Source organism: Martes martes (genome assembly GCF_963455335.1).
Source record: "Martes martes genome assembly, chromosome: 9".
NCBI classification, from domain to species: Eukaryota; Metazoa; Chordata; class Mammalia; order Carnivora; family Mustelidae; genus Martes; species Martes martes.
This window is the reverse complement of record NC_137896.1, coordinates 16,800,163-16,827,849: the sequence shown is the minus strand read 5'-3', so window position 1 is coordinate 16,827,849 and position 27,687 is coordinate 16,800,163. Positions and strand designations below refer to the sequence as shown.

Sequence of the window (27,687 nt, the reverse complement as noted above, 5' to 3'; positions counted from 1 at the left end):
GCCCTTGTGTCTCCTTCCCACTACATTGTCGGAAGCCCCTGCCTGCGTTGTGTCTCTCACTCACCTTCAAGCCCTCAACGGAGTTTGCACGCAGGAGGAATGCACCCCACTTCAAACTGACGCAAACTGAACAAAGCCAAGCCAAGTGATACGGCAAAAGGGTCTTCTTACCTCATAGAGTGTGATGACCCCGTTAGTCTCATTGGGAGGCTTCCACTGGATGTAGATCTTCTCCTCAAAGGGTCCTCCTTGGATGGATTCTAGGGGAACAGCTCCTGGAACTACAGAAGGGAAAAGTTAGGAACCTAATGTCACCTTCCACCCCATTTCCCCAGCCCCGTTGACCTAGAACAGCAGTTGGCCAAGCTTTCCTATGAAGAATCAGATAATGAATACTTTGGGCTTCGTGGGCATACAGTCTTTGTCACAATTGCTCAGCTTTGTGTTTATAGCACAAAAATAGTCACAGACAATCCAGAAATAAATGGGTGTGGCTGTGTTCCAATAAAACTTTATTTAAAAAAAAAAAACAACACTAGACTGCTGTTGACCCATGGGCCAGAGTTTGCTAACGCCTCTCCTGGATACTCAATGGTCTTTTATCTTGCAGACTGAGAATTCTGACCTTGAATTAAACTGACCAGCACAGGGAGGACATCAGTAGGCGCCAGCACTCCTGGCGGGTGGGATTCTAGAATCAGACTCTTGCTTTAAGATTAGTAACTGAGGTATGCAAAGTGAGCTTCACTACCATTTTCTTGACCTTGCCGAGTTGTCTTCAACTATAGGCACGAGTCTCCAACTATTCCTCAGTTTCCTAATTCCTGAATCCAACAGGATCTATGCGTCTTGAAACCTCAGTCCAATTACGAGAAGTCTGTCTCATTCCAAGAAGGCAGCTAGTTTGTCTCACTGCTGAGTCCCCATTGCCTGCCACATGGTAGAAGCTTAATAACCACTTGCTGGTTGGTCGAGTAGGTGAATAAATGACCCATGCCAGCATTGTGCCCTAATGAGCAAATCCTTTCCTAGGCTGTTTCTGTACCCAGGTCAGTTTTCCTGGCAGCATCCTCCTGCTGGATTCCAGCATCATTATGACAGTCTGGAAGATACTGAACCATAAAATAAATGATTCTCCAAACTTCCAGTTATAACCCCCTAGGGAATCATGAATACATGTAAATCGTTACCGGATCTATTTATATTTTGGCATTATAAAAGCAGGTACTTTTACTAAGCACTTACTCTTTGATCAAAATTTTACATACATTATTTCATCTAAGCCACAAAACAGCTCTGCCCAGTATGTATTATCTCGTTTGTGCTGATAAGGGAACTGAGGCTAAGAGAATTAAATAACTTGCTCAAGGTCATCCGGCTCTTAAGTTGTAAAGAGGGAACTGAACACCTGTCTGTGAGCTTCAAAGCATATACTCTTAATCATCACGCTATGCCTCTCTCGATATAGCCTTGGCCATATGTTGCAATCAGTTCCCTATTGTTAAATTAAAATATATTTAGTTTTTCTCATTATGGACATGATACACAGAATTTGTTGAATATTAAGAATATACAGATAGGGTAAAAAAAGAAAAGAACAAAATCACTCACAATCCCCATAACTGGAGATATTTTTCCAGTATTTTTATGCCTATGCATATACATATTTTGAAAAATTAAACTCCTACAGCGCATAGTGTGCTGTGACCTTCTTTTATCACTGAACGAAACACAGATTTTTTTTTTAAATCCTTAAATGTTCTTTGGGGCCATGCATTTTAATGCCCCATTATAGTCACCATTATTATTGGGCATTAAAATTGGTTTGAATTTTTTATGATTATAAGTAACACTGCAATGAGAATTCTTATAAATAAGTATTTTCATGAAACTCTGCTGATCTCCCTAAGAGAAATTCTTGGAAATTAATTTATTGGGCCAAAGTAGATGAACTATTTTATTTTTAAGGCTTTTGACATGTCTTGTCAAATTGCCTTCCACAGAGTTTGCACCATTCTGAGCTCCCCAAAAGAAGAACATGACTATTCCAAATCCTTGCCAACACTATTTAAAAAATTAAGTGTATGTGTGTGTATCCTTTTTTGAGAGCTGGAGAGTGCAGGTTTTTTTTTTTTTTTTCAGTTTAATTGGCCATTTGCATTGATTCTTTTATAAACATGCTCTTTATACCCTGTTCTCATTTTCCTCTATGGTTCTTCATTTTTGCCCATCGTTGTCTTATGGGTTTGTAATTATAATCTGTTTTTAAAGATATAAGATTTTTTTGCATAGATTACAAATATTTTTGTCAGTTTTTCACTTGCTTCTTGACTCCTTTAGGTATCTAGAAGCTTCTAAGTTGTCAGATCTCTAATTGCTTTCCCTTATCTATTCATCCTTGTCACAAACATCAGGACTTTGAGGTAAGCACACAAAGTATTGAGAGAATTATAACAAGCAGAGAAAATCTAGTCTGGTAAGTCAGGATGCTAAGTGGAAGATAAAAGACAGTGGATTAGTAAAAGTTTCTAGGGCGAAAGTGTGGGGGGTAGGTGTTGGAATGTGGTGAGTCACTTTGTGAGGACAACAGTGGAAGAAGCAAGGCCATCCTGGAAAGAAAGGATGGTAATTCGTCAATGGGGTGACGGTGGTACAGAAAAGCAGCACACGGTGCAGGAGATTTGCAGCTGCTTAGCGAATGTGATTTGGTGGTGATGGATAAGGGTGAAACAGGGAAGCGCTGTGTCAAGAAAAAACCCAGCTTGTCTGTTTTAGACACCTGGAGTGGTCAGAATGCTGTTCATAGAAAGGGAGCCTTAGAGGAGGGCTAGTTTTGGACAGGAAGATGGTGGGTTTTGTGATGCTTTGAGGTGTGTGTAGAACACCTAAATGGCAACATTAAGTAGCAGTTGGACAGATGAGATTGGGTGACTGCTTAGAGGGGAACCAAAAAGCAAGTCCAGGACTAAGCCAAGAGGAACTACAATCTTAACAATCAAAAGGAAACAAAGAAACTGAGAAACCAAGAAGCCATGATTTAGAGAGGAACCTCTGAACCAGGAATGAGGGCTGTCATAGAAGTAGTTGAAGGGGGATCTAGAAGGGACTGGTTCACAGTGATGGATGTGACTGGATAGTCATGGAAACTGTGAGCTTCAATTTGCCCACTGAATGTACTGTCTTCAAGGTTACCTGTGAATTACACAAGAATAACTGAAGGGGAAAGCTGGCCTCACAGCCCTCCTATTGTGGATGGAGGAGAGAGCCAAAGGTGAGGGACTGTGCCCACACAAGTCAGCGATTTGGGCCACGAGGGGCAGGGATGCAAGAAGAGCAGGGATGGACTATGGGTCACATCAGTGGCCCCTATGCCCCATGGGCGGGAGAGGTTATGGCGGAATGGCAGGCAATCAGGAAAAATCCAAAAGTGAAGTAAGAGGTAGAAGTGTGGAAGAGAGACAGGAAATGGCTGGAGTGGTCCTGTCCTGAAAAGACAGGAATGGTGGTGGGTGGAAAGCAAGCACCTTCCCTCTTGCAAGAGAAGACAAGAAAATGTGCAGCTGCTTTGGAGAGGACAGAGTTGAGGTGTCCTTAGGGCTCCATCTTCTTGAGAAGCGAGAGTGAAACCATCTACCAATGGTCAGGAAATTTGAGAAGCTTTAAGAGGTGCAAAGTGAGCTGGACAGAGAAATGTAGAGGCCAGTCTTCCCAGGGGAGGCTGTGAGTGTGATGATCAAGCTGTGACCTGTTCTCCTCCAATTCTGGTTTGGAGGAAATTCTCTTTCTCACCCCAGGTCAGAAAAAGGGTCATCTCTATGTTCTTCTACGGGATTTATCCCCACCTTCCTTTTAAACCTAATTCATTAATCCATCTGGAATGTATTTTATATACTGCACAAAGTAGAAATCTAAGTACAGTTCTTTACAGTTTTCTTAGGACAATTAAATGACCAGTCAGAACTTTCCCCAGTGATTTAAAATGCCATTTTACTAGCATGTTTGATGATTTTATAGGCTGACATGTGTTGTGTGGCTCCCTGTTCTATTTCATTGAGCCCCAGCCTCTTATTCTGACAGTATCTTTCTGCTGTGTTCATATAACACGTTTGAATAGTTGACAGAAAAAAGCTCTTTTCTTTTATTATTCTTTTGTGAAGTTTCCTGGGCTCTCACTATCCATTTGTTTTTCCAGAAGAGCTTTGGAAAAATTTTTACAAAACTTCAAAAATGTTCCATTCGAACTTTTGTTCCAGTTGTATTCTTTACTTCTCTGAGGGGCAAATGATGTCTTTTGTAATGGGTCCTCCCACCAGTAATGCTGCCTAAATCTTCACCTATTAATGTTCCTTTTTTGTCCCTCCCTTAAAAATCTGTTTTTAAAATTTCTTACAAATTGCATTCCTAGGACTTTATCGCTTTTGTTCATATTACTTTCGACTCTATTAAAAAGCTTCTCTTGTGAAATCTGTCATAAGACAAAAATACATGGAATAAATGGTATATAGCTCATAAAATAATTATGAAGTGAACATACATGTACCCACTATTCCCTCTAAGAAATAAAATATCACTGTTTCACTGAAGCACCCTGTGTGTCCGATACTGCTGACTTCTCTCTCCCCCTTCCAAAAACAAAAAACAAAAACACTCAATCATGTAACTAACCTGAATTTTATGTTAATCATTCTCTTTATTTGGAGTTATAAATATATACATGATCCTAAGACACCATTTTGTTTCTTCTGGCTTTCTTATACATACATACATTCTTATACATACATACATTCTCATACATTCTTATACATACATACAAATCATTATATGATTTGCATTTGTCACTCAACATTGTTTGAGATTCATCTGTGTTGATGCATGTAGTTTTATTTTATTCATTTTATGAATATAGTCTTATTTTTCATTCAGTAGATGGTGAGATGTGCTATAGATGGATGATAGGACTACTTCTCAGAAGAGCTAACTTAGAACACAGTGCCTATGAATACTTTTGGACATTCAGTTGAATATTTAGAGATTTCATTTAGGTGTACCTGGGAATAGGATAGGTAGACTAGGGGTATAAACGTCTTCAGCTTTACTGAATAAAGTCAAATTGTTTTCCAAAGTGGGGGTAACAATTTGTACTCCCTCAATATCCTGAAAGTTCCCACTTCTCTAAATCCTTACAAACACTTAGTATTGTCAGATTTTAAAATTCCAGACCATCTAGTGAGCATGAACTCACACTTCATTGAGGTTTTATTTGATTTTAATGATTTGCTTTTAGCTTTATTTACTAAACCTCTTTAGTAAATCATCTTTAGTAAACATCTTTGTTTCTTGAACATTACTATCCTTTTCTTATTTATTTGTAGGTGTTCTTTGTATATTCTTGCTACTGATCCTTTTACTGGCTATGTGTGCTATAAAAATCTTCTCTCACTTTGTGTGTATTCCTTTTCTCTTTATGGTACCTTTGGATAAAGATTAATTATTTATTTCAATGTAGTCAAATTTATCAGATCTTTTCTAGAGAAGGAAAGAGAAAGACTTAGTAACTTGATTTCAGTAATCATTTCACAATGTATATGTATATTAAGTCATGCTGTTGTACATCTTAAATATATACAATTTTACTTATCAAGTATACCTTGATAAAGCTGGGAAAAAACCCAACAGACTCAGTAGGAGATGCTATTGGTGCCCTGCCCATACACTAGTGCTTAGTGTAAAACATCTGTTACTCTACCTGAAGGCTGTGAAAGCAAACTTGGTTTCTATGCAGGGTAAGCACGAAGTCTCAGAGAGTTAATGCCCCTAAAACATCCTTCAAGCAATGAATGACAGGAAGTTAATGGATGAGTATCCTAGTCTTCTCACTGGTTGGTTGGGTTAACCACGTGACACATTCTATATATATATACTTTTCAAACTACCTCCAATAAAAGTGACTATTATTGTGGTGGTGGTGGTGGTTGTTTCCAGCCCAATGAGAACCATTATTATCATAAAATACAAAACCAAAAAGAGGAAAGCAAAATTAAAAAGAAAAGGTGAAATTTAAAAACATAGAAAAATGCAAACTCTTCCTTTTAAAATACTTAATCTCTGTTTCTATAATTATCTTGTCATGGAGCAGGAAGATTTCATAAGTCACTGCTGGTCTCTGGATCACACTTGGAGTGGCATGATTCTAAAACAGTTATTGACAAGGTAATTTTCTTGGTAACACACTAACATTGGCTTCCTTCCATCCATTACCACTCTTCATTACCAGACCACTTCCTAATTCAACTACTTGCATTTGAATCATTATCCCAGGGTTAGATAAACTAAAGCAAAAATAATAAACTCCAACAAAAAATATTACTTAAGAAATACTTTCTCTTAGGTCATAAGAATATTTGCTTAAATTATCTTCAAATAATTTTAAAATTATGACTTTTGTAAAATGTCTTTGACTCATTTGTAATTGTGTTTTCATGTATGGTGTGAGGCAGGGATCCAATTTCAATTCTTTTCCCCATCCTACCACCACTTAACGAAAAAGAAAAATGTATTTACTCAACTGATCTCCATGCTACCTTTGCCTTCCATCACATTTCCACATACATATGTATGTGGTTTCTAGGTTCTGTTTTGTTCACTTGTTCTATTAGACTATCCCACTATCAATACCACATCTTCCTAAGAAACAAAGATTTATGAGTCTTGATATGTGGTGGAGCAAGGCCTGTAACTTTGTACTTCAGGTTCAGAACTCTCTTGGCTATTCCTTCTTTTTTAAGAATTTATTTATTTATTTTTCAGAGAGAGAGACCGAGCATAAGCGGGGGGAACAGCAGGCAGAGGGAGAAGCAGGCTCCCTGCTGAGCAGGGAGCTGGATGTGGGGCTTGAACCCAAGACCCCAAGATCATGACCTGATCTGAAGGCAGAGACTTAACCAACTGAGCCACCCAGGTGCCCCTCTCTTAGCTATTCTTGCCTTTTCTCTGGCATATACATTTTAGGGTGACCTTGTACATTTTTTTCAAAATGTCTTGTTTCTGTATTGGAATGACATGAATTACAGATCAAATGGCAATAATTTAGGTCTTCTATATCATGTCTTGATAATATTGAGTTTTCCCACCCATAAATATGGCATATCTCTCATTTAGGTTTTTTTTAATCTCATTCAGTTCTTTATACAACACTTATATATACTCTGCATCTTGAAATCTTATGTTAGGTTCATTCCTAAATACCCTATATTTTTATTGCTATTGTAAATAGTATCTTTAAAAACATACCACATACTTATTGGGTGATTAGAAATGCAATTGGCTTTTAAATGCCAACTTTTGTCAAGCATGTTACATTCTCTTCCTAATTCTAATAATTTGTGTACAAATTTCTTTGGGTTATCTATGTAAATAGTCATAGCATCACAGTTGATAATAGTTTTGTTCTTTTCCAATCTTTTAACTCTATTTAATTTTCCTGTCTTCAACCGGAGCCATCAATATGATATTTAGTGGAGATAATGCTAAGTATCTGTGTGCTTTCCAATGTTAAAGAAAATGATTTTATTATTTCATCCTCAACTATGATGTTTGTAGGTTTCTTAGTGTCCCTTTATCAGGATAAAAAGGTCCTTTTTATTCCTGGTATACAAGGATATTTTCTTTTTAAATCATGCTGAGCTTTAACTGATGCTTTTTTGTGCCTATTATAGTAATGATACATTTTTGTCCCTCTCTGAGTTAATGTAGTGAATTACATTAATGGATCTACTAATGTTGAACCAATATTGATTTTCTAAAATAAATTAATATCTTCCTAGTGTATACAGCAATGGATTGTCTGCTAATATTTTGTTTGGGTATATGCGTTTAATTTTTCTTTTTCTTATAATAAGCTTGCCTGGTTTTGATATTGAGATCACACTGAAGTCATAAAATGAAGAGTCAAGTGTTACTTCTTTTTTTGTTCTTTGAAGGTACATACGTAAAACTGAAGATACCACTGCCTTGAGTGTCTGACTGTACTTGTAAGACCATTCCAAACTAGTGTTTTCTTTGCTGGAAAAGTTTATTAAACTATTGATTCTATTTCTCCATTTGCTGTGAAATTATATAAATTTTGAGGGTAGGGGGGTGAGTGAAGTTTTGGTTTATAGTTTGCCAGTAATTTTTCCACGTCCCATAAATTGTAAAATTTATCAGTATAAAAGGGTATTTAGTATCTTTACTATCTTCATTTTATCCTTTTGTGAAATAAACACCACACAAGCATATAAAACAAATATTCATCTCATTAACTTATGAATAATCAATTTTATGCCCTCAAAAGATAACCTTAACTTCATAATAATAATGAATCTTGCTTTTCATTATAATTTTTATTTCCTAAATATATTCCTAAGCTAAATTCCTAAATACATACATCCCTAAGCTCTATAGGGTTTATTATTCAATAAAAATCCTAATATAGTAAATAGTGCTAAACTCTTACAAAGATCAGTCTGGGAGAACTAGTCTCTTTACATTATTGACTTTCACTCCATGTACACATTCTACCCCAGCATTTATTTATATATTCTGGTGAGAATGTGGATTAGTGTTTTATTCTGTTTTTAAATCTTGCTTCTTGCTATAATGCTCAGGGGACATTTGCTTTGCATTATCAGATTAGTCCCCTTTAATAAAAATGAAAGCATATTTTCATCTGTCCAATAATCTTTCCTTATGCAACCTTACAAAAGGTAGAACGAGATGGTTTACTTTGGTGGGTCAAGATGTGTGTTGCTAGTGATTATCGGAGTCCCTGTTTCAAATATTTCTAACCCAGAGGGAAAGGGAAGAATTTAGATATACCCATCTATTACTTGGCCACATAAGAGGTCTATGTGCTTGAGGGTGGGGTGGGGAAGGTTTGATAAGGAAAACAACCAGGTGGCAGGAAGCTCCTTGTCAGAGAGACAACAGTTTTGATATCTTTAAGGCAGTCTTAAGTCATCTGGAGCACTGCCCCTACTTGGAAAGAGAGAGCTCTCCTTCTCTACACTGTGGACTGATACATAAAGATGGCGGCTCCTGCTCTCCAAACCCCCAGTCCAACCAGTCCGAGCTCCATAAGCTCACCCTTGCCCTCAGCCCTGGTCAAAGTTTGAGGGTCTCAATGCAGTTGGGCTTGGAAGCCTTTCCTCTTGGGGTGAAGAAGAGGTCTCTTTCAGTGAAGTTATAGCAAAGTCATCTTTGCCTCACGTAGGTCCCCCTTCTTCAACATGGCATTGCATCCCTTCCTTCCAGCCTGGGATTGGCATCCTCTTCCAGTTCCCAGAGTAGGTTTAGTGGTGTTCTTCTCTCATTTCTTTGGGAAGGTAGTTTAAGAATCAGATCGCCACCTTGAATAGAAACTCACACTTTTGCCCTGTGGCCCCAAAAGGCAGCACTGCGTGATGACTAAGATCACAGGCTGAGCCAGACTGTCCTGTTCTTGCCATCTCTTGTTGTGTAACCCTGGAGCAAGTTGCTTACCCTCTTTGTGCCTCAGTTTCCTTTAAAGTGGGTGATAAAAATAGTCCCTCCTTGATACGTCTTGTGGTGATTCAATATATCAGCATGTGTGAAGGGGTGAGCAAAGAGCCTGGCACAAAGGTGGTGTTACTCTGTGTTTGCTCCTCCCCCGGTCCCATCACATTCTCTGAGAACTGCTCTAGTGTATCCTGGAGAGCACCAATTTGCTTTTCTGCAGAATCAGGATTATTCCTCTTTTCCTTGGTGTTCTTGCCCCTGTCCTTTCTGAATGGTGTTAGACTGCTCATCAGAGAAGCCATATCCTTCCCAGAGCTCACTGAGTATATTAAATAGCTTTCTCCAAGCATCTTCTGATTTCTATGGTAAATAATTTTAAAATCTATTTTGTCTCTGAGGACTCGAGATTCATTCATTCAATAAGTTATTTACTGCATGCTTATTCTCTACCTGGCACTGTTCTGGGTGCTTGCAAATATGCAGTAAACAAAACAGAAAGAAAAATGGCCTCCTCCATGTGCATTCTAGTTAGAGAAGACAGATACTAAAATGTATACTGAAATACACAGTACATCCAGTGATAAATGCTAATGAGAGACATAAAGCAGAAAAGAGGGACAGAGTGTGGTGCCTGAGGCTTCCAGCTGTTCAAAGGTCAAGGAAGATCTCCCTGAAAAGGGACATTGACTTGAAACAGGTGTAGGAATCAGCCCTGTTTATTCGAGGGTGGATCATTCTTGCCAGCAGAAATGGCCCCCACAAAGGTGCTGAGGGAGGGACACAGTTGGCATTATCTGAGGAGAACCATGACTAGATCTATGTAGTAAGGCAGAGGCAGAAGGAGACGAGGCCAGACAGGAAGCCAGAAGTAGTTGTGGCCACATGGGACCCCAAGAGGCACTGTAAGGACTAGGGCTTTTCATCTCAGTGACATGAGAAACCGCTGGAAGGTTCTGAGCAGAGGGGCGATGATATGATTTGCCTCATAGTTTAACAAGATCATCCTGGCTTCTGTGCTGAGAAAAGAGTGTAGGGGCCAGAGCTGAAGCTGAATGATCATTTAAGAGAGTACTGTAATAATCCAGGTTGGACATCACAGTGGCTTGGACCAAACAGCGAGGAGTAGAGGCTGTAAGCAATGGTCGAGGTCATGCTATTGATTGCAGGATTAGCCAAGAGAACATACTGATGGATGGAATGTGGCAGGGTTACTGCTTTGCCCAAAGCAAAGCGGTGCCAACCACAGAAAATCCACGTTGAAAGGTATTCAAGGGCTTTAGGTGTGATAAAATTGAGCAATCGAGATTTTTGACTCAAGCCACTAATAAAAGGCAGTTGGCGTTAATGGAGATGGAGAAGACTGTGGGAAGAATGGGTTGGTGGTTGAGGGATGATCAGGAGGTCAGCTCTGGACGTGTTTAATTCCAGAGACCGATCAGCAAACCAGCTGGATAGGCTGAACAGGCAGTTGGATAAACGAATCTGGAGGGCATGGGAGAGGTCCAGCCCCGAGATACCAATTGGGGAAACCATTAGTATATCATTGGATTATAAAGCCAAGATATTAGAGGAAATAATTAGGAGGAATCAGTGTGGATCAAGGGTCAGCAAACCATGGCTACAGCCAAATTCAACCAGCTGCTTGTTTTATCAATAAAATTTTATTGCAACCCCGGCGCATACATTCATTCCCACAGTCAGAGTGAGATAGTTAAGATGGAGTTTACAGAGGTATATAGGTTCTTCCAAAATGGCCCCTTGCCCATGCCTAACAGAAATTTTGCAAAGATCCTTGCTTTGGTTTCTTTCAATTTATACTCCCTTGTTTAAAATCTGCATTCCATGTCTGATACTGGCCCCACACTGCTGAGTGTGGTGGGCTCTTGGCAGAGGGTAAGTTGAGGGCTTTCCATACAGACTTTCAGGTAGGACACTCTAAAGGGGTTGGTGGCATTATCACCCCATTTCGCTGACGGGGACACTGCAGTGCCAAGTCCGTGAGTAACAAAGACTGCCTAACAATGTAGTGAATGGAGCCGGAATGGAGCCTGCATTCTTCTGACTCCAAAGTATTTTCTGAATCACCCCCTTTTTTCCATATTCTGATCAATGTGAGTTCAGAATGGCTAAAAAACAGTGTCACCACCTCTGAGTGGCAAAGCCAGGTCATCTCAGCCTGGCACCAAGGCTCTTTTGGCCACTCCCCGCTACTGTTCACAGGTCAAGATGTCCTTCCAACAAAGCCCTCTTACTTTCTTTTGATTCATCTGGGTCTTTTTAACCCCCTCCTCTCTCTCATAGTGAGAAGACTTCTTGGAGAAAGATTCCGCTTTCATCTTATCTTCTAATTCTATGTTACTTTAGTCTTCTTTTTTTTTTCTTTATAATTCTTTAATGAGTCCTCATATTTCCTTCCCACAATTTCATTTCTTCTTGTATCTAACAGCACAGAACTTTCCATCCTTCTGACAGAGTTCTACAACAAAGGTTAATTACTTTATAATTTCATTCCCTTAAAAAAAAAAAGGCGTACTAAAATTGCTAATTTTAACTGTGCTTCTTGTCAGTAGGTTCATGTAAATTCACTGTAATTAAACCAGATGTTTTCTTGTGCCTAAAAGTCAGGTGGTAATTTAAGGGAAATTTTCATTTCAACATAAAGGGGGACAGAGTGTAATCAAGGGAAGGTTTCTCCTCTCCTGTTTTCCTTTCTTCTTCCCGTTTTCATATCTGGGAAGTGGGGCTGGTAGCAGTGAACCCTGCAGGCAGATGTGGGAATCGAGTCAGTTCACGTGAAAGTGCAGAGCCCCACTGAGTCAGCAAAAGTGCCCATTCTGGTTCTTTTATCTATGTCTTTTTTTTTTTTTTTTAATTTTTGGCCTCTCCATTCCAGGGGCCCCATTTGTTGGCTAGTTGGCTCATTATCAACAGACTCAGAACTAACTTAAGAAAAATCAGAATAATTTGAAAACAGTTTGAAGGTCACCAGAATCTGTACACGTATCTAATGGAGACAAGACAGATTTCCCAGTCTTGCTGAAGTTTTTTTTTTTTTCTTTTTCCGGATGAATTTTTACATTTTAAGATGTTAAATACATCTTTTTTTCTGTTTTTTCCTCCTGGAGAGAGAGTGCATGCAAGACGTGGGGCGGGGGTGTCGGGGGAGGGAATACAGGATCTGAAGCAGGGGCCCAATCTCACAACTCTGAGATCATGATCTGAGCCGAAATCAGGAGTCGGGCCACCCAGGCGCCCCACAAATGTATCTTTTTAATGGAACTTTGCAGGGGTGTATTTGTAAATGTTTCACAACCAACTTCTCAGGAAAAACAAAACACCAACATGTTTGCCAGTATCCACAGTGTAAAGTCGCCAACGTGACAATTTTGAGCAATGAATATGGTATCACATAACTGAGAGGTGGGAAGACAGGCTAATGAGCAGCTCCGGCAAGCCAGAATGAGCTTGTTCTGAGTATAGACTTCTTACATTACACATATCCTCCCCTTCTTAAACAGAGACTATAAACAGGGCCCTGAGATAGGGGGAAGAGGCATGGACTTTGATATCAGTCATTCACTCACTGAACAGTTAATGAGCACCTACTATGTGCTTGGCAGGCAATAAATATGTGTGTGTATATGTACATAAGTACACACATGCACACAAACTATTTCAGATGATGATGAATGACATAGAAAAAGTGAAACACAGACAGTGTTGGGGAGGTTTGGTAGGTTATAGGATTATCTAATAGATGGTCAGGGAAAAGAAATCATGGGTAAGATTTTGGGATCTATTTATTGGCTCTGCCACTTGCTGCTTGGAAGCCTGGGACAGGTTCCTTGAACTCTCCAAACCTCAGAGTTCTCTGTCTCAAAACCATATAAATGCACCAGCACGGCAGAATTGGGCCGACTCCCTGCAGGAGGATACCAGCACCATGCCTAGGTCAACACAGGCATTTAAAAACCACAACTGCATTTCTCCTTACCTTTTATAATATCTCAAGGTCATCTTTGTGAACCTCAAAAATGTACTGAGCTCTAGTTAAACGATGCTTTTAAGACCTGCCAAGTTACGTATAGCTTTTTACCCTTCTACCAAATGACTCTGGACTGTTGCCTTGTTATTTATTGCCTTTTGTACTTCTCTTCTCACTTCTCTCTGTTAGATTTTGTGTGCTGTTTGTTACTAAATGTGCGCCTGTCCCTAGCAACATGCAGCCTCCTTCTAGCTTCCTATCTGTAAGGAACCAGATACTGAGACTTCTAGAAATGCACACAAAATACAGACACTCACTCCTGAGCCACGGCAGTCTTCCCTACGATGCAAGCCCATTTACCATATTCAATTCAGTAATATATGTATTATGCATCACTAATCATATTACATATCAATTGTATTATTATATTGTGCACATATTATTAGTTATAATCAATTACATTTTATATACTTACTGTAAATTTTGTGGGAGCCTAAAATTCCTTATTGTAAAGTAGGAAAAACAACACTGTTTGCTTTCTCCTGTTTGGTGTTAAGATGAAGGAATCCACATTGCTAGTGGAAATGTAAAATGAGGGCGCCCGCAATGGAATATTACTCAGCCATCAGAAAGGATGAATACCCAACTTTTGCATCAACATGGATGGGACTGGAGGAGATTAGGCTGAGTGAAGTAAGTCAAGCAGAGAGAGTCAATTATCATACGGTTTCACTTACTTGTGGGACATTAGGAATAGCATGGAGGACATTAGGGGAAGAGAAAAGTGAAGAGGGAGAAATTGGAAAGGGAACTGAACCATGAGAGACTATGGACTTCAGGAAACAAACTGAGGGTTTCAGAGGGGAGGGGACTGGGGGGAATGGGTTAGCCCGGTGATGGTCATTAAGGAGGACACGTACTGCATGGAGCACTGGTGTTATACACAAACAATGAATCATGGAACACTACGTCAAAACTAATGATGCACTGTATGGTGACTAACATAACATTATTAAAAAAAATAAAATGAGGGTGCCTGGGTGGCTCAGTCATTAAGCATCTGTCTTCGGCTTAGGTCATTATCCCAGGGTCCTGGGATCGAGCCCCACACCAGGCTCCTTGCTCACCAGGAAGCCTGTTTCTCCTTCTCCTCTCTTCTTGTGTTCTCACTCACTCTCTCTCTCTCAGATAAATAAATAAAGTCTTAAAAAAAAAAGAGAGAATGTAAAATATATCAAATGAGTGTCTGTCAACATCTAACAAAACTGCCTGTTTGTTTCTCTTTGGACCCCAGCAATCCCACTTGTAGGAATTTGCTGTGAAAATGCAACTGTACAAACATCAAACCATGGAAGCATGAGGCTATCTGCTCTGGTATTAGTTGTCATCGCAAGTCACAGGAACAACCTCGTGTCCACGGCACCCTGTCTGAATAAACCGCGGCAGAGCCACATAATGAGTCCCACGCAGCCAGCAGAAAGAATGATACAAATCTGTACACACCGAGATGGGAGTGATTTCCAAAGTATATTAAAATGAACAAAGACATGTGATGTGGCACATATCTACTGTGCTGTCTTTTGTATAAAAATAAGAGAAGGAGAAATAATTTTTATTTTTTGCAAAATGAACTATTGGAAAACTAGTATCTGAAATGAATAAAAACAGTGACCTTCCAGGCGTGGATGGGAACAGTGTGAGAGACCAAGATGGCGGTGCTACCTCCAAGTGTACTTTTTTTTAATGTACTTTTGACTTTTGAACCACGCAACTGCTTTGAATTTAAAAGCAATAAAATTAAATCAAAAGGGTGGGGGGAAGGCAAACCTTAAAACTGAAACAAACGAACCTAATTAGGCACCAAGTTGATAATAAAATCATACACATAAAAGACTAAACCTTTGAATATGGTATTTTGGCTGCTTATGGAGAGAAAAACTGAAAAGAAAATCTTTAACCTAACCTGCCAGCTTTCCTGTTTTGGGGGCGGGGGATTGGTATTGTAATTCTGAAACTATTTTATAATGCATTGTGGGATGGAGCAAATGAAGAAACGTACGGATGGCGAGAACCAGGGTTCTTGCAGTGGGAGGAAAGAGATCTATGTATGGAATGAGGGGAAGAGGTGATTTGAATGAGTACAACCTTGTGATTTAAAACAGACAAATCATATCCTTCCGTCCTATCTACTTGAACAGTCTAGAGGCGGTAACACCCCATCGATCAAGCTAAGATGTATATCTTAATGCCAAAATACCACTCCCCACTGAAAGCAACCAGAAATCCTTAAATAAGTGGCTGACTTCAGGTTTGGGGCAGAGATAATACAAGGGTGGTCTAGAATACTTTGTTATGGCAGAAGCAAGCAAGAGTAATGAGAACATGTCAAAAGAACCTAGGAGCCAACCCACTAGCCACAGATGAGACAATGCAAGCACTGAAGAGAATTATAAATAGTACTGGATTTTAATACAAGGAGTCAAAAACAAATGATTTAAGAGTCAACAGGAATATTAAAAATGGGGAAGGGGAAGGGGAAAGAAAACCCTTCTATAAAGAAGAATGCTAATTAATACATGTAGAAGGAATGACAGATTTAAAATTCACCCTTTTAGGTGCCTGGGTGGCTCAGTAGGTGAAGTGTCTGCCTTTGGCTCAGGTCAAGATCCTGGGGTCCTGGGATCAAGCCCCCACATCGGGCTCCCCGCTTAGCGGGGAGTCCGCTTTTCCCTCTCCTCCCCACTCAAGCTCTCTGTCACTATCTCTGTCTCTCTCTCTCAGATAGATAAATAAAACAAAATTCACCCTTTTATAAACACCAATGTAGTAACCACTTTATTTTCAAGGAGGCTAAAACTATTGGGTGAGAAGTTTATGGAGGAATCAGGGACTCACCAGACCTCAAAGCACCACTGCACAGAGTAGCTGGTATACAAAGGGAAAAGAACCGTATTTACAGCAGAGAAACTTAAATCCGTGTGACCAAAGCAGCATGTCAGGGCCTCTCAGACATTATGTAACTCTAGATACAATGCAGTGAAAAATACACATCACCAACCTATGTGGTGTTTTTGCCAAAAATGTCTCGTTTTCTGGTTTTGTCACGTAAAATCATGCTTACCATGACTGGAAATGTGAATGTGGATTGTCTACTTGATTAATTTTTAATTAATGCTAAGTTTCTTAGGTGTCCTATAGGATCATGGCTGTGTAGGAGAACATCCTTACCTTCAGGTAACGTACGCCCTCAGAGAGCTGAGAGATCAGATGTTGGGATTTCTGCAATTTACTTTCAAAGACTTAAAAATATTACATGTATTTTTATATGTGATATCTCCATTTCAGACATACCATACATAAACATGAGTAAGAAAATGGAGCACGGTGTTCACCAATGGTGAATCTAGGCCAGCGGTTCACAGGTCTTCTTTGCACTACTCTCAATTTTTCTACAGCTTGGAAACATCTCACAAGAAAATCTTGGGTAGGAGTTGTTGCGTATAACGGGCCCATTAATGCCTAGCATGGGGTAGGTGCACAGTAAACCTAAGTGGTAGCCAAAGTGAGACCATTATCAACATTGCGTTTATGGTTCAAGGTCTCATACGTTCCATTTCATAATCGTGACTGCGGTCTGGGGAAAGGCAGAGAAGGAAGCACTGAATAAGTAAGCCACAGTTTTGTCTGAGTCATATGTGAAAAAAGAACAGATAAAGAACCCATTTAGTTTCCTAGCTGCTTCCCAATGGATGCAATGGAGCTCAGTGGCCATGAGCTTCTTCCGCCAGGGATGGATTACTTTGTAAGCCCTCAAAGGCACCGGGGCACTGAAATTGCCAATTCTACAAATTCCCCAGAAGACAATTTTGGAGCAGAGACAAAAGCAGCGTGAATCCAGGCAGCTCAGTCTGAGAGGCTGCTTTGTGGCTCCCTGAGGGGGGTTTCAGCTAATCCACTGGAGCCATGATCCGACCTCAGCCTGCCCTTGGGGTGAATGAGTTCCCCGTCAACAGGAATGGTGCCCCTTCATAGGAGGAATGGAAGTGGATCCCACCAGAGAGAGGGGCCCGCACTCCTTGGCAATCTTCCCTCAACACAGAGGGTCCTGAGGTGGGGTCCCAGCATCGCTGTGAGACGGAGGATGGCTGTCTTGGACGTGGGTGTTTTTAATATGATAATGTCCACATGTCTCTGCAGAGGAGGAATTGATGTTTTATTAATGGTGTTTAATTAAAGTTTAATTTCAAAGCATTGATGCTCTCGAGTTATTTTGATAAAGGCTTTGTGATTTTTTTTTTTTTCCCCTGCCTGGTGACACGAAGGAGAAAGGGAGAGGTTGAGGCATGGCTTAAAACCGGATTGGGATTTGCTGTTGCACATGTAGGTAACCCTCCCAAAGCAGCCTGACGTCTGCAGAGCATCCTGGTGGAGGCACCCAGGGCTGCTCCCGGGCTAAACCCTAGCATTCACGTGGACTCCTGAGTTTCCAGGCTGAGTTTCAACAGTGGCAGCTCCTCCCAAGTGGTCTCATAACCACTTGCCATGGAACCACCCTTCCTGCGTTGGCTCCGTTTCTCAGATCACACGCCGACCGCGTCACCACGGCTTAAGAGTCTAGGTCAGATTTTCTCCAACTGTTGGAGTGCATGTCTAGAACTCTGGAGAGGTGTCCTAGGGCAGGCTGCTGGTTTCTACCTTGCTTGTGCTCTAGGATCCTTTGGCAAGACATTTTTTTCTTCTGTGACTTAATTCAAATGTGACAGCCACATTCATTGAGGACCTACAGTCTGCTGGACATCATTCCAATATCTTTTCTTTTTTTTTATGATTTTATTGTTAAGTAATCTCTGCATCTAATGTGGGGCTTGAAGTTTTAATCCCCAAGATCAACAGTCACGTGCTCTACCCACTGAGCCAGCCATGGGACCACATTCCAAATTCTTTATATACCGTCCCTTTCAGGGAGCATAACAACCTATCAGGTGGCCACTCTTTGGATATGCATTTGCGAGGCAAGGAAACAGAGGCACGGAGGGGGTAAAAGGCTTGTCCCAGGTGTGCTGCTCCAGAACTTGGCCCCTGTAGCAGCAAGTCCTTGTGCCTGCTGGAGGGGGTGCCGTGCATCTCTGAAATAGCACAGCTCTCCAGGGAAAGGGCGGGCAGCTCCCTTGGAGCCAAACACAGGGCCACAGCTCCTGGGGTGCAGAGGGAAGCCCAGATCAGATGTCCAGCCCTCTGCTAGAGGTCGGATGAGAATGGGTTCACAAAAAGTAAGGCACTCCGGTCACCTGACAAGGCTGATCCGGGGGAGAACTGTGCCCCCAGAGGACAGAGGTTCACTGCAAAGCAGGAAGGTGGGGGGCCAGGGTGACAGAGGCTGGGTGTCCACTGCAGTTACTGTCTACAGAAGCTGAGTCTGCAGGGATGACGTCCTGCAGAGTCACTGTGATGATGAATTTAAAGGCTGGCCACGAAGGGTCTGCCATGCAGGTGGGTTGTGTAAAACTTCCAGTTGTTAAGACAGGATTTGGGGAAAGGAGAATTGGGGGACAGGATGAGCAGAGGCGGGCACACTTTCCTCCTTCTCCTTAGGGGACTCTGCAGGTGAGGGTGTGGATCTGGACCTCAGCGGGGGCCATCACTCAGGGTCCTTGAACTTGCTTATGTGAAACAAGAGTGTTAGGTGGGATTGCCATGGCAGAGGCTCTGCCTTGAGTTCTCAGGTCTGCCCGGGTCAAGTGGAGATGTGCCTCAGGTGGCTGACAAGGACAGTGTTCTGACCATTCCGTCCCATCCCTTTGTTGTGTCCCTCCACCTTCCATCTGCGTGTGCAGACAGCCAACACTTCCTGAGCATTTCCTTCCCAAGTTTCCCTCTGCATCCCAGCCCTGACCACAATGACAGCTCCCTTCCCTGATCAGGGGCAAGAGTGATGCATGACCTGCTCTGCAGAGCTCTCTTGCTGACCAGGTCTCGCCCCCTTTGCTGGACATGGTCTGAAGTTGCACCTTATCCTCCTCCTCTTCCTTGTCTTGCCCTCACCTCCCTTCCCAGACTCCAGACTGGCGAAAACTTCCTTAATCCATCACCTGTACCCAAATCTATCCCTCACAGTCTGATTCCAAAGAAATAACTAAAGATGTCCCCACAAAGCCAGAGAGAGTATGGCTGGAAGGAAAACTGAAATATAGCCATTGAGAAGTGTTTTCTAGGTACGTCCTAGAACTAGCAAGAGATAACTGCTGTGGTGGAGTTCCATGCAAAATGCAGTGGGAGCCTGGGAGGGAAGGCCCAAGTCAGCTTGGAGCAATCAGGGAAAGCTTCCTGGAGGAAGCAGCATGTGCGCTAAGACTTGAAGACGAAGAGAGCTTGTCTCACAGACATGGAGGGAGAGGCCGTGGCAGTAGGAGAAACAGCATGGGCAAGGACAGAAGGCGGGGAATGTGAAGTTACATGTGGTTCTGAAGTGCCTGAGTCTCAAGGTAAGGGGCATGCTGGGAGGTAAACTGCGTGAAACTGACTCATCAGAACCTTGTGGGGGCAGGGAGTGGGGTGGGGCCGGGGAGATGAACTGGAGGGTCCCCAGGCTCATTTCAGGTCTTTATTTTGGTCTACTGGAAGCAGTTCACTGACACGAGGAACACAGAATGAGAAATTGGTATGTAAGGGGAGACTGGTTCATTTTTGGATACTTCGAGTTTGAGCTGCCTGTCGGATATCTGGGTGAGTACTTCGTTCTGGGTGCATTTGACGCCTGTGTTATGAAATTTACATGTATTTTTAAATTTTAACTCCCGCAGAATCCGGAGTGGTCTGACTCCCAGACTCAATGCACTGAAATGACATGATCCACAATGCCTCTCTGGGAGGTCCTGGTGTGGCTAAACACTGGACACAGAAGGGGCTACCAAGTGAGAAGACAGATGGGGGTGTGGATGGGGCAAATCTGAGTGCATGTCTGAGTCTACAGGGCACAGCGCCCCCTGGAGTTGTGCAACGCCCTTCATTAAAGACTCTGGCGAAGAGGCAGCTACAGAGTAGGAAATTAAAGATGGAGGAAGAAAGAAAAACGCATCACTGATGGGTGTGGCCCTGGGACAGGTTCAGCGCTGCCCATCCCCAACGAAGCACACCCCCCACCCCATCCCCCCGCCACTCACCGTCCTCCTCTGTCTGCACCACCAGCTCCTCGCTCTCCATTCGGCCCTCGGGGTTGGACAGCAGCAGCCGCAGCCGGATGGTCATGAAGGGGCGCAGGCCCCGCAGGGTATAGTGGGAAGAGGTCTGAATGACCTCTTCGGCCTCGTACTGCTGCTGGTTGAACACATACTGGTACTGCACGGTGAGGTTGTAGCTGTGGCAGCGGGTCACCGCGTAGCCGAATGGTTCCCACTGCAGGGTCAGCTGCCGCGCGCGGATGTCCACAATCTCCACGTTCTGCGGGCCGTGCACGGGGTCTGCAAGACACACATGCAAGACACAGGGGCTTTGAGGACCGTCGGAAAGTTGGGGGGGGGCATGCTCCCAAAACAGAGGGGACCGGCCCTCCAGACTTAGCTCAGCCACAGCCTTCATAACTATTGCCACAGAGAATACAATTTAATTAACATTTCTCTGTAAATCAAACTTTTTTTCTTACATAACTGTATGCCTCTAAAAGAAAATGTAACTATATAAAGGGGAAACCCGAATCACTTGCATACACAAATGTTAACCATTAAAAAATGCAAAATTGCGGAATTCTTAAAGGTTCATCAAGGTACCCCCGAAAACCACCCTGAGTACCACCAACAGAGCACACAACACTCCAGGGATATGCTCATTTAGATGGCTGCTGGAGTTCTGACCTGCCTCATGTTTAATCCAGCCACAGGCTCTCCCCTTGGGAGACCAGCCCCCTTGCTCTCGTGAACCGCACTGAGGTGCGCAGACTGCAAATCCAGCCACCGGCTCAGCACGCAGCGCTCGGTCTGTCCACACTGTCACAGGTGCCGCTCACTACCTTTTGCAATTTCCCCTCCTTCCACTGACAACACGGCTCACCATTCCCCAACTTCCAACGATAGCCCTTGACCGTCTTTCTCTCCTTTCCAATTTTTTCCAAACAGAACCCTCCAGAACCATCAGGCTAAAAGCAAAATCAAGGGCACCTGGGTGGCTCAGTCAGCTAAGTGTCTGACTCTCTGATTTCAGCTCAGGTCATGATCTTGGCTCGGGTCATGGTGTCAGGGTTGTGAGATGGAGCCCCGCGTCAGACCCCGTGCTCACAGAGCAGTCTGCTTGAAATTCTCCCTCCCCCTCGGCCCCTCCCCCAGCTCACACACTCTCTTTCTCTAAATAAATAAATAAACACATCTTTAGGAACAGATACGGTCATGCCTTCACACTCCACTGCTGTGCCATCCTTTCCTACGTGGTCCCAGACCCCCAAATATAACACTGGCTGTCTTATTTTAGCACCCATCTTCTGTTTATACTTCATATAGAATAGATGCTTTGGTACAAAACAGATTATAACAAACTGAACACTTAAAACAAAAATCCCCACGTGTGAAGTCCTTCTGTAAAGCTTACGCATTTCTTATAATAGAAGCGTAACTTCTTTTGTGATCAGCATCCCCATAAGTTCTTGTGTTGACTATCTTAGCTGGAAGTCGTTAAGCGCAGGCTAAAGATTAAATCAGTGTTTTCCCTCCATACTACCTATAGGACTTCACCAAGTTCTGTCATTTCCTTGGGTCCATCTTTTATTTCATTTCTAAAATGCGGATAACAATAGTACTAACCTCGCCAGGGGTAGTGGGGAGTGGTGGCTAAAGGAGGCAGAGTTTGCAGAGCTGTTAGAATTGTACCTGGAACTTAATAAGCACTTAGTATATCGTGATTTTTCTTTTGCACCAGTAGGGATAGCGATTTAAATTATAAAGCTCTGTATGCTGTCTCTACTCTGAAAGTCATCTAAGTGGCTGTGCCGTGAAGCATCCTTATGCAAAATAACAGATCCTATCACCCTAAGAGGATTGGGGGGTATTCGTATTTAGGAGTATTAGCATTCTGTCCCCTAAGAGCATTTAGGGGTAAGGCTGCCCTTCTGCCAATGTAGCAGTAAGAAAGAGGGCAGGACTCGTTGCAAACTGAGTTCCCTGACCTGCCCCTATAGGGAAGAATGCGCTATGAACGGTGTCAGAGCCTTACCGAGGAACACACTTCCAAGCAGTCTTCTTCTGAGAAGGATGCCCAGAAATGTCAAGGAGCCTGGCAAACTAGCTCAGACCTGCTCCCATGCTGCTGGGGACAGCTAGCGGCCTGGCTCTGGATTGACTGTGGAGTTCACGGTCACTTGTACAGCCCAATTATTCATGTTCACAGGCCCTTTGTGTAAAAGAGAGCCAGCGTTCCAAAAGCAAATGGGTGACATTGAAAATGTGACATTGAACAAGCTGTTGCTGAGGGTGCATTGTGCTGAGCCCACACAGAATAAGGTGAAAAGTGTGGTCCCATAGTTGGGGGGTGGGGAGGTTATGATGTGGTGTGGCCGACTAGTTCAACAAATCTTGAGGGCATGAGGACAAATGTATAAGCACAGGATGAGCGGGAAGCTGCTTGCCTGAGAAGTCTGTCCATCCCCACCGGCCTCACCCAGCTGGAGCCTTTCTGCAGATCCAGAGGCCAGAACTCTCCCAGCCCTGATCAGGACTTCACGACACTCCTCCTCTGGGCGGGCCTTCAAAATGGACGCCATCCCCCACCCAGTAAGACCATCACTCCCGGGCTGTCTCGCCTCATCTCCTTAGAGAGTGAGAACAGCAACATGTAAGACCCTTTTAAATCCAAGAGTTGTCCATCTTGTTAGACATCTTAAGATTACCACAGCCCACGTTAAGTATTTTTGAGGGGATCTCCAATGTGTCCTTAAAGCACAAATGAACCAATAAAAACAAAACACCGTTTGATGGCCAGCTGCCATAGTGCTGGGTTCTGTCACGTGCTCCATCTTGTGACCCTGTGAGGGAGGGACTGACTGCCAGCCCCACATTACAGATGAACAAACTGAGTCCAGACAGGTCCAGGAATTTGTGTAGAGTAGCAAGACCAGCAAGGGGCCAAGAACTTCTATCCACCTGGCTCCATGCCTAGTGTGCGAAGTCAGGAGCCACGCCTGACCAGAGGGGTCTGGAGAGTCAGGGCAGGTGCTGTGTCTGCCCGAGAGGGAAGCAGAGCCGGCCTCTCCCACCTTCTCTCCTGCGCTCCCCCTGCCGCCCTCCCCCACCCTGCTGGAGCTGGGCCATACCCTCACCTGCTTTCACTCCCTGCTCACTTTGTCTCCTCTGTGAAGATGTCCTTGCTGAGTCCCTGGGCAGAGCTCGGTGGCTGTTTCTTTCTCCTCTCGTTCACTGTATCTTTATGTATTCGTGTTTCACAGTCGGCAGCTTTTCAGAAGTTGGCCCTGCCTGCTAGAATGTAAGCCCCGTGTGTGAGAGCAGGGGTGCTGTCTGCTCATCCCAGGAGCCCACGAGCAGCCCGGAGACACGCACGGGATGGCCCCAGGGAGTAGCAAGCCAAGGGCCAGATGCCCCGCCCCGTTTTGCAGACCTCACCACCGCAGTCCTGGAGGAAAGCATAACTAGTCTCACCACTAGTCTCCTCCGGGAGGAAAGCAGAACTCTGTGGGCTGTTCCACCCAGCGAGCGCACGGCTGGGATCTGAAGTCTGCGAGGGGCCAGGGCCCCTGTGTTTGCGATGCGCCGTGATACCACAGGGCACGGAGCCTGAGTCAGCACAGACCAGAAGCCACCTGGGCAGGATGCTGGGAGGAGGCGGAAAACTGAAGGCAGAAATGTCTGACCCTCGGGAACCAGGGGCCTGCTGGAGAGGGCAATGCGGAATTCAGTCACACTTAGTACTCAGCTGACCACTGGCCTGTCTTCCCACTGCTGGTCTCAGCTTCCCCAGAATTCTCCCCACAGCTCACCTGGGCATCTGTGCCCTCAAACACCTTTCTGCTCTTCTTCAAGGAGGGAGCAGGCAGAGGCACCTTTTCCAAGAGGGGAAGGGATGGTGAAAGCCCACCAGGCAGTAGAGATGCCCCCCAGGGGTTGGAAGGTCAGAGCACCAGGAACGCTCCTTGCTTCCTCTGAAGCCCAGGCCACTGTCTTCAGACAGGTCACAGGGAACAGTGGAGCCTGGAGGAGCACAGCTGGAAGCCAGACTCTGGCGCTCACTAGCTGTGTGACCTTGGGCAAGGGTACTTCATCTCGGAGCCTCCATTTCCTCGTCTATAAAGTGGAAATTATTGCACTAATCTCGGAGGGCTGTTAATGAGTATAAAATGAGCTGTAAAGGGAGAGAGAAAATTGCCTCTGTCTAACAGTGGGCATTCCTCTTAGATAAAATGGCCTTTTTTGGAGAAAAGCCTTAAGAAGTTTATTTGGAGCACAAGCTGCCTCCCTAAGGCCTTGGGATCAGTTGTGCTCAGCCTTCAGAGGAAGAGAAAAATGAATCCACTTGTTGGCTGGGATTGAACAGGAGAAGATGGGGGTGAATAAGGGGCAGAATGTTGCCGGGAGCCCAGTGTGACTGTTCTCCGTGTGACTCCAAGAACGTCAACAAGGTCCTCAAAATAGCACAAAAGGACAAAGAAATGGAAAAATATTCCATGCTCATGGATTGGAAGAACAAATATTGTGAAAATGTCTATTCTACCTAAAGCAATCTACACATTTAATGCAATCCCTATCAAAATCCCATCCATTTTTTTTTAAAGAAATAGAACAAATAATCCTAAAATTTATATGGAACCAGAAAAGACCTCGAATAGCCAAAGGAATATTGAAAAAGAAAGCCAAAGTCGGTGGCATCACAATTCCAGACTTCAAGCTCTATTACAAAGCTGTCATCATCAAGACAGTATGGTACTGGCACAAAAACAGACATATAGACCAATGGAACAGAATAGAGAGCCCAGAAATAGACCCTCAACTCTATGGTCAACTAATCTTCGACAAAGCAGGAAAGAATATCCAATGGAAAAAAGACAGCCTCTTCAACAAATGGTGCTGGGAAAATTGGACAGCCACATGCAGAAAAATGAAATTGGACTATTTCCTTACACCACACACGAAAATAGACTCAAAATGGATGAAGGACCTCAATGTGCGAAAGGAATCTATCAAAATCCTTGAGGACAATGCAGGCAGCAACCTCTTTGACCTCAACCGCAGCAACTTCTTCCTAGGAACATCGCCAAAGGCAACAGAAGCAAGGGCAAAAATGAACTATTGGGATTTCATCAAGATCAAAAGCTTTTGCACAGCAAAGGAAACAGTTAACAAAACCAAAAGACAACTGACAGAATGGGAGAAGATATTTGCAAACGACATATCAGATAAAGGGCTAGTATCCAAAATCTATAAAGAGCTTATCAAACTCAATACCCAAAGAACAAATAATCCAGTCAAGAAATGGGCAGAGGACATGAACAGACATTTCTGCAAAGAAGACATCCAGATGGCCAACAGACACATGAAAAAATGCTCCACATCACTCGGCATCAGGGAAATACAAATCAAAACCACAATGAGATACCACCTCACACCAGTCAGAATGGCTAAAATTAACAAGTCAAGAAATGACAGATGCTGGCGAGGATGCGGAGAGAGGGGAACCCTCCTACACTGCTGGTGGGAATGCAAGCTGGTGCAACCACTCTGGAAAACAGTGTGGAGGTTCCTCAAAAAACTGAAAATAGAGCTACCCTACGACCCAGCAATTGCACTCCTGGGTATATATCCTAAAGATACAAACGTGGTGCTCCGAAGGGGCACGTGCACCCGAATGTTTATAGCAGCAGTGTCCACAATAGCCAAACTGTGGAAAGAGCCTAGATGTCCATCAACAGATGAATGGATAAAGAAGATGTGGTATATATACACAATGGAATACTATGCAGCCATCAAAAGACATGAAATCTTGCCATTTGCGATGACGTGGATGGAACTAGAGGGTATCATGCTTAGCGAAATAAGTCAATCGGAGAAAGACAACTATCATATGATCTCTTTGATATGAGGAAGTGGAGATGCAAGGCGGGGGGGGGGTTGGGGGGAGGTAGGAAAAGAAAAAATGAAAAGATGGGATTGGGAGGGAGACAAACCATAAAAGACTCAATCTCAAGAAACAGACTGAGGGTTCCGGGGGGGAGGGGGGACGGGAGAGGGTGGTGGGGAAATGGACATTGGGGAGGGTAAGGGCTACGATGAGTGCTGTGAAATGTGTAAACCTGACGATTCACAGACCTGTACCCCTGGGGATAAAAATACATTATATGTTTATTAAAATAAAAAAAATAAAAAAAAATAGCACAAAAGGGTTTGGACCTCCTGTGGATTCTAAAAAAGGGTGGAAATCTGCATGTCTCTCTTGGACCACTGAAATACCACCTGGGAACACAGGGACCAGAGGCAGAAGGCATTTGGGAACTATGGCCCCACATGCTACTGTTAACCTTGAGGCATGATTTTGGGGGTTTTCCGGAGTATGAAAATTAAGAAGATCAAGGAAGACTTAGTTCCCGTGCAAAAGGCAAGACCTCCGGTAGAGCTGTGGGTTAGACAGGTGTGCATTATAGTGTTTGGAAATTTCAAGAACTCCCACTCCACAAAGGGAAAGGCAGTGGCTACTGATGACAGGGCAACCCTGGGCTAGGCATTTGCATGCTGAACACAACTGTCTGGCAGAAAATAATTGAGGCCAATGAAGGGACGTGACTGACCCAGAGCCACACAGCCAAGTCCCCAGCTCTGGGCTCCCACAGCACTCTGCACAGGTGTCCGGCCCACTCAGCATTTGTCAGGCTTTCTAGGAACTGCTTGTTCATTTATCTGTCCCTCCTCCCAGGCTGCCAGGGACCACATTCTGTTTGTCCAGCAAGCCCCAACACATGGTGCAAGGTCTGTCGAGGGGCCCGGTTCGTGTTTATTAAACCGCAGCGAACAGATGGTGACCTGCTCTTGGGAGCTGAGTTCAGACCCCTGACTCCACAGTCCCAGTTTTGTCCCCGTCACGATGTCATGGAGCCTTTATGGCGAACATATTTGTTTCTGCATTTAAGCTAAAAGAGTGTCCTGAAATCCGCACGATGAAAACTAGTTTTCAAAACCTGTGATGGCAGCATTCTTGCTTTTAGT

At 43.4% G+C, this 27,687-nt stretch overlaps 1 protein-coding gene across 8 annotated transcripts in view; it reads right to left on the bottom strand.

Annotated features, from left to right (window-relative positions):
* PTPRT (protein tyrosine phosphatase receptor type T) overlaps positions 1 to 27,687 on the bottom strand; it is a gene marked incomplete at both ends in the record, with an annotated part of 1,058,076 nt that overhangs the window by 394,712 nt on the left and 635,677 nt on the right. For all 8 annotated transcript variants that reach the window (XM_080814111.1, XM_080814118.1, XM_080814112.1 and 5 more), the window contains 2 exons: positions 172 to 281; positions 20,662 to 20,958. In XM_080814111.1, the coding sequence (XP_080670237.1) occupies positions 172 to 281; positions 20,662 to 20,958 (407 nt within the window). The remainder of the gene's footprint in view (positions 1 to 171; positions 282 to 20,661; positions 20,959 to 27,687) is intronic.